At 39.1% G+C, this 12611-nt stretch overlaps 1 protein-coding gene across 1 annotated transcript in view; it reads left to right on the top strand.

Moving 5' to 3' along the window:
* LOC101732788 (salivary glue protein Sgs-3) overlaps nt 1–12611 on the top strand; it is a 141726-nt gene continuing 129115 nt past the window's right edge. Inside the window, exons 1-5 of the mRNA XM_031906574.1 lie at nt 1–107; nt 1653–1710; nt 10271–10362; nt 10507–10542; nt 11979–12017. Coding sequence (XP_031762434.1) covers nt 10326–10362; nt 10507–10542; nt 11979–12017 — 112 coding nt within the window. The 5' untranslated portion in view covers nt 1–107; nt 1653–1710; nt 10271–10325. The remainder of the gene's footprint in view (nt 108–1652; nt 1711–10270; nt 10363–10506; nt 10543–11978; nt 12018–12611) is intronic.

Below are 12611 nucleotides of genomic sequence, written 5' to 3'. Positions count from 1 at the left end.
ATAAGAACACAGGAGAGAAATTTCTCCTTTTTAGTTTGTCCCCATTTCATTTTGTGTGAGGAGCAGAGAGCGACCTGCTGTCCTGTCCCCTCGTACGGCAACCGCAGGTAAGATCCGACACGCCAACATACTAATTTCAAAAGAAATTGTTTGCACAGGGATTTAAATATAAATATGAAGAATTCCAAATTTGTGATTACAATTTAACAGCAAAAATTAGATTTGCAAAATTCATAGATTGCATTTATTTGTGTAGTGCCTGTAAATAACATTTCATAGTTAATTGTTGTACAGGTATCGGACCCCTTATCCGGAAACCCATTACCCATTATCCAAATTAAGGAAAGGCCATCTCCCATTGACTTCATTTTAATCAAATAATTCACATTTTTAAAAGTGATTCCCTTTTCTCTGTAATAATAAAACAGTATCTGTACTTGATCCCAACTAAGATATAATTACCCCTTATTGGGGCAGAACAGCCCTATTGGGTTTATTTAATGGTTAAATGATTCCCTTTTCTCTGTAATAATAAAACAGTACCTGTACTTGATCCCAACTAAGATATAATTACCCCTTATTGGGGCAGAACAGCCCTATTGGGTTTATTTAATGGTTAAATGATTCCCTTTTCTCTGTAATAATAAAACAGTACCTGTACTTGATCCCAACTAAGATATAATTACCCCTTATTGGGGCAGAACAGCCCTATTGGGTTTATTTAATGGTTAAATGATTCCCTTTTCTCTGTAATAATAAAACAGTACCTGTACTTGATCCCAACTAAGATATAATTACCCCTTATTGGGGGCAGAACAGCCCTATTGGGTTTATTTAATGGTTAAATGATTCCCTTTTCTCTGTAATAATAAAACAGTACCTGTACTTGATCCCAACTAAGATATAATTACCCCTTATTGGGGGCAGAACAGCCCTATTGGGTTTATTTCATGGTTAAATGATTCCCTTTTCTCTGTAATAATAAAACAGTACCTGTACTTGATCCCAACTAAGATATAATTACCCCTTATTGGGGGCAGAACAGCCCTATTGGGTTTATTTCATGGTTAAATGATTCCCTTTTCTCTGTAATAATAAAACAGTACCTGTACTTGATCCCAACTAAGATATAATTACCCCTTATTGGGGGCAGAACAGCCCTATTGGGTTTATTTAATGGTTAAATGATTCCCGAGGTCCCGAGCATTCTAGTTAATGGGTCCCATACTTTTATTAGGAATATTGTTACCCTTTTTATTCAGACCCGTGTTTATAACCACTTACTGGATCCACTAGGTGGGCGCTTATAGTCTATGCCAATGGGCTCAGCAGCTAGAACTCTGGGCAATGGAACCTGGATATATTTTTGAGCTTTTGGTGCCTGTGACTTTTGGAAACTTAAGAATTAGGACCTAAATGCCAAGGGGGGGGGTAATAAAAGTCGGTAATGGAAAAACTCTCCGCAATGCTAAACTGTATATGCGAATACATTTGCCTTTGTGTTAATTTAATATGGGCGGAAATTGTTTAGCAACCACTTCTGAATCAATCAATACAGATATTTCTTAGTGACCGGTTGCCGTGGGTAACTGCACCGGTGCAAAGTTGCAAAGCTTATGCTGCTAAACCTCATGTTGTTTCCTACCATTTAGATTCCATCAGTGAATCCTGTATCCAAGTGAAATGTGATCGATATTTGAAAGTTACAAGGCAAGTGGATTTTAAATTGAAGTCAGAGAACAAAAATGGCTGTAAATTAGGACTTGTCCCACGATATATTATTATGGGGTTCACTGCAAAGCTGATTTATAGAGTAATATGTGGGTGTATTTCATATATATATGAACCTATGATGAGATAAATAGTGATGAGCGAATCTGTTCCGTTTAGCTTCGGCTAAAAATTCGCAAATCTTTCAAAAGATCCGCGAAACGGCGAAAATGGGATGAGGAAAAAAAATTGTCGCCCACAGCTATTATTTTGTTGTGCGCCTATTATTTTGTTACACGGCTATTATTTTGTCGCGCGGCTATTATTTCGTCGCCGGCGGCTATTATTTCGTCGCCCGCAGCTATTATTTTGTCACGCGGCTATTATTTTGTTCCGCGGCTATTATTTTGTGGCCTGCGGCTATTATTTTGTTCCGCGGCTATTATTTTGTCGCCCGCAGCTATTATTTAGTCGCACGGCTATTATTTTGTCACGTGCTGCTATTATTTTGTTGCGCACCTATTATTTTGTTACGCGGCTATTATTTTGTCGCCCGCAGCTATTATTTAGTCGCACGGCTATTATTTTGTCACGTGCTGCTATTATTTTGTTGCGCACCTATTATTTTGTTCCGCGGCTATTATTTTGTGGCCTGCGGCTATTATTTCGTTCCGCGGCTATTATTTTGTCGCCCGCAGCTATTATTTTGTTGCACGGCTATTATTTTGTCACTTGCTGCTATTATTTTGTCGCACGCCTATTATTTTGTTACGCGGCTATTATTTTGTCGCACGGCTATTATTTCGTCGCCTGCAGCTATTATTTCGTCGCGCGGCTATTATTTTGTTCCGCGGCTATTATTTTGTGGCCCGCGGCTATTATTTTGTCACCCGCGACTATTATTTAGTCGCACGCCTATTATTTTGTTGCGTGCGGCTTTTATTTTGTCACGCGCAGCTATTATTTTGCCGCCTGCGGCTATTATTTTGACACCGGCGACAATTTTTAGACGTGCAGCAAATTTTTCTGCGGCAAATTTTTGTCATCCGTTTTGCAAAACAATCCGCCAATGGCGAAACGCGGAAATTCGCCGCAAATCCATTCCTGGCAAAACATTTCGCCCATCACTAGAGATAAATATGAATACTTGTCTCCCAGAATAGGATGTGCAGCCCCCAGTGACGCTGTTATAGGGAGCGGGATGTGCAGCCCCCCCAGTGTCGCTGTTATAGGGAGCGGGATGTGCAACTAACAGAGACTAATCCAGTTATTTTGAAATCTCAAGCTGAAGTTCTATCCATGCTGTTTGTAGGGGAAATAAATATTTACTCACACTGTGATGCCGCCTGTCCAACACAGAACATTTAGAACTTTTTTCTTTAGAGTCCCGGCTTTATAATTGTGTTTGCTCATCAAATACCCAACACCCGGCAGGTTTATTCTGTTAATTAATGTAGGACTTGGGCTAATTCCTATTAAATGGCAGCTAAGCCCTCGGGTATTAGTGTTATTGTTACACTCGCGTTTCTATGGCTGCTGTACTGATTCTCATGGAGAATTGGATTAAAGGGCATATAAACCCAACTATAACACTGACCCACGGCGCCCCCTAGTTTTGTTATAGAAGTTGCCGAAAAACGTAATTATAGATGCAAGGAAATTCCCCAATGAGAATTCTACTGAGCAACAATGTGAGTGTAAGTGCAAGAGAAGTGACCAATGAGAATGCTGATTCCCAGCACTGTGTCAGGCCCCTTGCTGGTACCTTACATATAGAGATAATGATGGCATTTTTCCCGTCATTATATGGCACAGGAATCAGACATGGGGATAAAGGGACAGACTTGTTCAGTGCTGGGAAACTGTGCTTATTGCTCCCAACTCCAATTGCAGGAACAGAGAACAGGGAGCCGGATTTACTCACATCAGCTGGGATTCTCATTGGGGGATTTCTTGCATTTTAATGGGGATTTGGGGGAAAGTTTTATTGGGCAATATTGCTTTAAGAATACAGCCCTGATGTTGCTGGACTACAGCTCCCAGCATGCCTCACCCTTCATTATATGTTACATTATTCTGGGATTTGTAGTCTGGCAACAGCTGAGTTTCCCAGCACTGAACAAGTCTGTCCCTTTATCCCCATGTCTGATTCCTGTGCCATATAATGACGGGAAAAATGACATAATTATACTGAATTTACTGCACCCACCTAAAGGTTCAGCAGCTCTATAGTAGTAATGATCCAGGACTTCAACGTTGTCACAGGGGGTCACCATATTGGATTTTAGTAGAAGTGTCTGTGACACGCACATGCTCAGTGGGCTTTGTGCGGCTGTTGAGAAGTTAATCTTAGGGGTCGTAGTAAAATATCAAGCAGAAAATTAGGTTGGCCTGTCATATGAGCTTATAATTATATTCTGATGCTAATTGCACTGATTCCAGAGCTGCCCTGTAGTAATAATCTGAATATTTTAATAATCAGCCTTGTATTGTAACAATTTATATTCTATATATACAGTATATTGTGCATAGGCACCTAAGCTCAGTAACTGAGTGACACTTACATGCTCAGTGGGCGGCTGTTGGGAAGCTGATCTTAGGGGTCGTCGCTAATTATCAAGGTTGGACTGTAATATAAACTGATGCTACAGGGCTAATTATTAAATTCCGATGCTAATTGCAATGATTTCTGAGCTGCCCTGTAGTAATTATCTGTATTAACTACTAATTAGCCTTATTTTGTGCCATTTATATTCTATATATACAGTATTTTGTGACATTTATACTCTATATATACAGTATAGTGTGCCATTTATATTCTATATATACAGTATATTGTGAAAGTTATAGTGTATATATACATTATAGTGTGGGTGGGTCCCTAAGCTCAGGTTATACTGTGACAGTTATAGTGTATATATACAGTATATAGTGAGTGGGTCCCTAAGCTCAGGTTATACTGTGACAGTTATAGTGTATATATACAGTATATAGTGAGTGGGTCCCTAAGCTCAGGTTATACTGTGACAGTTATAGTGTATATATACAGTATATAGTGAGTGGGCCCCTAAGCTCAGTATATACTGTGACAGTATAGTGTATATATACAGTATATAGTGAGTGGGCCCTAAGCTCAGGTTATACTGTGACATTTATATTGTATATATACAGTATATAGTGAGTGGGCCCCTAAGCTCAGGTTATACTGTGACATTTATATTGTATATATACAGTATATAGTGAGTGGGCCCCTAAGCTCAGGTTATACTGTGACAGTTATAGTGTATATATACAGTATATAGTGAGTGGGCCCCTAAGCTCAGGTTAACTGTGACATTTATATTGTATATATACAGTATATAGTGAGTGGGCCCCTAAGCTCAGGTTATACTGTGACAGTTATAGTGTATATATACAGTATATAGTGAGTGGGCCCCTAAGCTCAGGTTATACTGTGACAGTTATATTGTATATATACAGTATATAGTGAGTGGGCCCCTAAGCTCAGGTTATACTGTGACAGTTATAGTGTATATATACAGTATATAGTGAGTGGGTCCCTAAGCTCAGGTTATACTGTGACAGTTATAGTGTATATATACAGTATATAGTGAGTGGGCCCCTAAGCTCAGGTTATACTGTGACAGTTATAGTGTATATATACAGTATATAGTGAGTGGGCCCCTAAGCTCAGGTTATACTGTGACAGTTATAGTGTATATATACAGTATATAGTGAGAGGGCCCCTAAGCTCAGGTTATACTGTGACATTTATTATTGTATATATACATATATAGTGAGTGGGCCCCTAAGCTCAGGTTATACTGTGACATTTATATTGTATATATACAGTATATAGTGAGTGGGTCCCTAAGCTCAGGTTATACTGTGACAGTTATAGTGTATATATACAGTATATAGTGAGTGGGCCCCTAAGCTCAGGTTATACTGTGACATTTATAGTGTATATATACAGTATATAGTGAGTGGGCCCCTAAGCTCAGGTTATACTGTGACATTTATATTGTATATATACAGTATATAGTGAGTGGGCCCCTAAGCTCAGGTTATACTGTGACAGTTATAGTGTATATATACAGTATATAGTGAGTGGGCCCTAAGCTCAGGTTATACTGTGACAGTTATAGTGTATATATACAGTATATAGTGAGTGGGCCCCTAAGCTCAGGTTATACTGTGACAGTTATATTGTATATATACAGTATATAGTGAGTGGGCCCCTAAGCTCAGGTTATACTGTGACAGTTATAGTGTATATATACAGTATATAGTGAGTGGGTCCCTAAGCTCAGGTTATACTGTGACATTTATAGTGTATATATACAGTATATAGTGAGTGGGGCCCTAAGCTCAGGTTATACTGTGACATTTATAGTGTATATATACAGTATATAGTGAGTGGGGCCCTAAGCTCAGGTTATACTGTGACATTTATAGTGTATATATACAGTATATAGTGAGTGGGCCCCTAAGCTCAGGTTATACTGTGACATTTATATTCTATATATACAGTATATAGTGAGTGGGCCCCTAAGCTCAGGTTATACTGTGACAGTTATATTGTATATATACAGTATATAGTGAGTGGGCCCCTAAGCTCAGGTTATACTGTGACAGTTATAGTGTATATATACAGTATATAGTGAGTGGGTCCCTAAGCTCAGGTTATACTGTGACATTTATAGTGTATATATACAGTATATAGTGAGTGGGCCCCTAAGCTCAGGTTATACTGTGACAGTTATATTGTATATATACAGTATATAGTGAGTGGGCCCCTAAGCTCAGGTTATACTGTGACAGTTATATTGTATATATACAGTATATAGTGAGTGGGTCCCTAAGCTCAGGTTATACTGTGACATTTATAGTGTATATATACAGTATATAGTGAGTGGGGCCCTAAGCTCAGGTTATACTGTGACATTTATAGTGTATATATACAGTATATAGTGAGTGGGGCCCTAAGCTCAGGTTATACTGTGACATTTATAGTGTATATATACAGTATATAGTGAGTGGGCCCCTAAGCTCAGGTTATACTGTGACATTTATATTCTATATATACAGTATATAGTGAGTGGGCCCCTAAGCTCAGGTTATACTGTGACAGTTATATTGTATATATACAGTATATAGTGAGTGGGCCCCTAAGCTCAGGTTATACTGTGACAGTTATAGTGTATATATACAGTATATAGTGAGTGGGTCCCTAAGCTCAGGTTATACTGTGACATTTATAGTGTATATATACAGTATATAGTGAGTGGGCCCCTAAGCTCAGGTTATACTGTGACAGTTATATTGTATATATACAGTATATAGTGAGTGGGCCCCTAAGCTCAGGTTATACTGTGACAGTTATATTGTATATATACAGTATATAGTGAGTGGGTCCCTAAGCTCAGGTTATACTGTGACATTTATAGTGTATATATACAGTATATAGTGAGTGGGTCCCTAAGCTCAGGTTATACTGTGACATTTATAGTGTATATATACAGTATATAGTGAGTGGGGCCCTAAGCTCAGGTTATACTGTGACATTTATAGTGTATATATACAGTATATAGTGAGTGGGCCCCTAAGCTCAGGTTATACCGTGACATTTATATTCTATATATACAGTATATAGTGAGTGGGCCCCTAAGCTCAGGTTATACTGTGACAGTTATATTGTATATATACAGTATATAGTGAGTGGGCCCCTAAGCTCAGGTTATACTGTGACAGTTATAGTGTATATATACAGTATATAGTGAGTGGGTCCCTAAGCTCAGGTTATACTGTGACATTATAGTGTATATATACAGTATATAGTGAGTGGGGCCCTAAGCTCAGGTTATACTGTGACATTTATAGTGTATATATACAGTATATAGTGAGTGGGGCCCTAAGCTCAGGTTATACTGTGACATTTATAGGTGTATATATACAGTATATAGTGAGTGGGCCCCTAAGTCAGGTTATACTGTGACAGTTATAGTGTATATATACAGTATATAGTGAGTGGGGCCCTAAGCTCAGTTAACTGTGACATTTATAGTGTATATATACAGTATATAGTGAGTGGGCCCCTAAGCTCAGGTTATACTGTGACAGTTATAGTGTATATATACAGTATATAGTGAGTGGTCCCTAAGCTCAGGTTATACTGTGACAGTTATAGTGTATATATACAGTATATAGTGAGTGGGCCCTAAGCTCAGGTTATACTGTGACATTTATAGTGTATATATACAGTATATAGTGAGTGGGCCCCTAAGCTCAGGTTATACTGTGACAGTTATAGTGTATATATACAGTATATAGTGAGTGGGGCCCTAAGCTCAGGTTATACTGTGACAGTTATAGTGTATATATACAGTATATAGTGAGTGGGCCCCTAAGCTCAGGTTATACTGTGACAGTTATAGTGTATATATACAGTATATAGTGAGTGGGCCCCTAAGCTCAGGTTATACTGTGACAGTTATAGTGTATATATACAGTATATAGTGAGTGGGCCCCTAAGCTCAGGTTATACTGTGACAGTTATAGTGTATATATACAGTATATAGTGAGTGGGACCCTAAGCTCAGGTTATACTGTGACAGTTATAGTGTATATATACAGTATATAGTGAGTGGGACCCTAAGCTCAGGTTATACTGTGACAGTTATAGTGTATATATACAGTATATAGTAAGTGGGCCCCTAAGCTCAGGTTATACTGTGACATTTATACTCTATATATACAGTATATAGTGAGTGGGCCCCTAAGCTCAGGTAAGTGCCAGCAGCACAGAGTATGTGCTGGGAATCAGCAGAAAAGAAGATGGGGGGCTACTGGGGGCATCTTTGGGGGCACAGATCTTCCCTGCTAAAGGGTTGGGGTTGGTACAGAAGCCCAACACGTAATGTACAAAATGTCTGCCCTACTTCCTTAGTTAGGCTTTGGTTCCCTGACTACGGAAGCCCAGAGGCACAGGGTAATCTAAGGGGACCCTCTACTAGATATACTTAAGCTCAGGTTATACTGTGACATTTATAGTGTATATATACAGTATATAGTGAGTGGGCCCCTAAGGTCAGGTTATACTGTGACAGTTATAGTGTATATATACAGTATATAGTGAGTGGGGCCCTAAGCTCAGGTTATACTGTGACATTTATAGTGTATATATACAGTATATAGTGAGTGGGCCCCTAAGCTCAGGTTATACTGTGACAGTTATAGTGTATATATACAGTATATAGTGAGTGGGTCCCTAAGCTCAGGTTATACTGTGACAGTTATAGTGTATATATACAGTATATAGTGAGTGGGTCCCTAAGCTCAGGTTATACTGTGACATTTATAGTGTATATATACAGTATATAGTGAGTGGGCCCCTAAGCTCAGGTTATACTGTGACAGTTATAGTGTATATATACAGTATATAGTGAGTGGGTCCCTAAGCTCAGGTTATACTGTGACATTTATATTGTATATATACAGTATATAGTGAGTGGGTCCCTAAGCTCAGGTTATACTGTGACATTTATATTGTATATATACAGTATATAGTGAGTGGGTCCCTAAGCTCAGGTTATACTGTGACAGTTATAGTGTATATATACAGTATATAGTGAGTGGGCCCCTAAGCTCAGGTTATACTGTGACAGTTATAGTGTATATATACAGTATATAGTGAGTGGGCCCCTAAGCTCAGGTTATACTGTGACAGTTATAGTGTATATATACAGTATATAGTGAGTGGGTCCCTAAGCTCAGGTTATACTGTGACAGTTATAGTGTATATATACAGTATATAGTGAGTGGGCCCCTAAGCTCAGGTTATACTGTGACATTTATACTCTATATATACAGTATATAGTGAGTGGGCCCCTAAGCTCAGGTAAGTGCCAGCAGCACAGAGTATGTGCTGGGAATCAGCAGAAAAGAAGATGGGGGGCTACTGGGGGCATCTTTGGGGGCACAGATCTTCCCTGCTAAAGTGTTGGGGTTGGTACAGAAGCCCAACACGTAATGTACAAAATATCTGCCCTACTTCCTTAGTTAGGCTTTGGTTCCCTGACTACGGAAGCCCAGAGGCACAGGGTAATCTAAGGGGACCCTCTACTAGATATACTTAAAGAAAGTTAGGGGAAGCAGGTACAGTGTATAGAACATTTCCCTCTTGGGACTCACTGGAATTGGAGTAACCAAGGGAGCCGTTGGAGTCAGACTAGAATGCCAGGACAGGAGGTTATGAGGTTTGCCCTCAGGGAAGATGAGATGCTATGGGTTTGAACCTTTGGTCAGATCCTGAGATCGAGGCAAGTCAGTTATCCTCTAGGTCAATGCCTCCTTCTAAATCCAAAATTCAGTAAGGTACAATGTAAATCTTACTAAGGGATTCCATATTGGAAGCATCATATCTCAACCCTACAAGGGACTTGCATCTCCAGGATTCATGGCCCTCACCAACAGAAACACCATCTCCGATCTCCTCCATCTCAGGGTTTCCAGCCCTAGTGCCAGGCCAAGCCCATCATGCATTTCTTCTCTTTTAAAGGTGTGCCGGAACTGGTTTGGCTGGAACCAGACCATTCACATAATCTTCTTTCATCATGGATCTCCTGAGTATCCTAGGGCTCCTTCTGATAGGTGAGTCAAGGAAGTAGCATATACCAACTGTTTGTATGATAATATTCAGGGCAAGGTTGGGGGCCCCTGCTCTAGAGAGAGCGGGAGAGGAATAAATACATGGGGAAAGCCACATTGGTTCTTATTTATCTTTTCTGTTGACAGCTACGGCAACACCGGGTGCAACACAGACAACAACAGGTATGACCCTACATACTCTCCATACTATATAACCATAATGAAACTACCAGCAGAAAAACCTGTTTTTTTCAAAACCCATCAGTTAATAGAGCTTCTCCAGCAGAAACCTGCATTGTAATCTGTTTTTCCCATGGGGCTAGCCATATTCTTCATTTCCCAGGGTGCCACAGCCATGTGACCTGTGCTCTGATAAACTTCAGGCACACTTTACTGCTGCGCTGCAAATAGTAAGAAATCCAAGTCTGGCTTGGGACTCCTCCAGTTACATGGGAGTAGGAGAAACAATAGGTTAGCTGAAAGCAGTTCTAATGTGTAGCGCTGGCTGAAAGCTCAGACTCAGGCACAAGGCACTGAGATGGCGCCTACACACCAATATTACAGCTACAAATACATTTGTTGGTTCAAGAATAAAATGTTAAATGGCAGAGGGAAACCCTTAAAATCCCTTTAAGGGTTGGACTCCAAAATTCCTTTTAACAATGTGAAAATTACAATAGGAAATGACTATAATTACTATTAACATTAATCATATTTATAAAGCTGTTGTTTCTGTTGCCAAACATTGTACAGTCGATAGAGCTATAGGACCTGCTATCCAAAATGTTTGGGACCTGGGTCTTTTGGATAAGGGGTCTTTCCATAAAATGGATCTCCATACCTTAAGTCTACAAAATAAAAAAATAATTAAACATTAAATAAACCCAATAGGGCTGTTCTGCCCCCAATAAGGGGTAATTATATCTTAGTTGGGATCAAGTACAGCTACTGTTTTATTATTACAGAGAAAAGGGAATCATTTAACCATGAAATAAACCCAATAGGGCTGTTCTGCCCCCAATAAGGGGTAATTATATCTTAGTTGGGATCAAGTACAGGTACTGTTTTATTATTACAGAGAAAAGGGAATCATTTAACCATTAAATAAACCCAATAGGGCTGTTCTGCCCCAATAAGGGGTAATTATATCTTAGTTGGGATCAAGTACAGGTACTGTTTTATTATTATAGAGAAAAGGGAATCATTTAACCATGAAATAAACCCAATAGGGCTGTTCTGCCCCCAATAAGGGGTAATTATATCTTAGTTGGGATCAAGTACAGGTACTGTTTTATTATTACAGAGAAAAGGGAATCATTTAACCATGAAATAAACCCAATAGGGCTGTTCTGCCCCCAATAAGGGGTAATTATATCTTAGTTGGGATCAAGTACAGGTACTGTTTTATTATTACAGAGAAAAGGGAACCATTTTTAAAAATTGGAATTGTTCGCTTTTCATGGAGTCTATGGGAAATGAGCTTTGCGTACTTCTGAACCTTCTGGATAACAGGTTTCCGGATAACAGATCTGTAAAGGAACAAATAACTGCATATTAAATAAGTGATAAATGACACATTTCTTTCTCTTTCTTTCCCACCCTGACAATGTCGATTACAGCCCCAGGACAAGAATCTACACAAGGACCATACACATCAGGTAGTAATCTGTGTAACAACACTTTATCACCATTATTCTTTAGGAAGCATTTAGACCAAAATGTAGAATTTCTACAAGAATTTTGTAAAATGTCTGGAAAATGTTTCCAAATCTTATTTTAGCTGGAAATGTGGAATCTGCCTTTGGGATCATAGAACTGTACATATCGTACATATATCAATTTTTCATGGCGCATTTTGTCGCCTGTTTCGTGAGAAACTCCATCAATGGGCAAACGCCATTGCCGTGAATCCATGGCTGGTGAATTTGACATTTCGCCATTGGCAAATTTTTGTGCAGTTTCACCAATGTTTCAGTGAAGCGAAAAGGACAGAATTGCTCATGACTAGTAATATTCTGAGATAATTTGCAATTGGTCTTCATTTTTTTTTTTTTATTATTTCAGTTTTTATTCAGCAGCTCTCCAGCTTGGAGTTTCAGCAGCTGTTTGGTTGCTAGGATCCAAATTACCCTAGAAACCAGGGTGTGGCTTGGATAAAAGACTGGTATATGAATAGGAGAGTGGCTGAATAGAAAGATAAGGAATAAAAAGTAACAATAACAATAAAACTGGAGCCTCACAGAGCAATAGGG

The sequence above is a fragment of the Xenopus tropicalis genome, chromosome 7 (assembly GCF_000004195.4).
Source record: "Xenopus tropicalis strain Nigerian chromosome 7, UCB_Xtro_10.0, whole genome shotgun sequence".
Classification (NCBI taxonomy): Eukaryota; Metazoa; Chordata; class Amphibia; order Anura; family Pipidae; genus Xenopus; species Xenopus tropicalis.
This window is presented reverse-complemented; position numbering and strand designations above follow the sequence as displayed.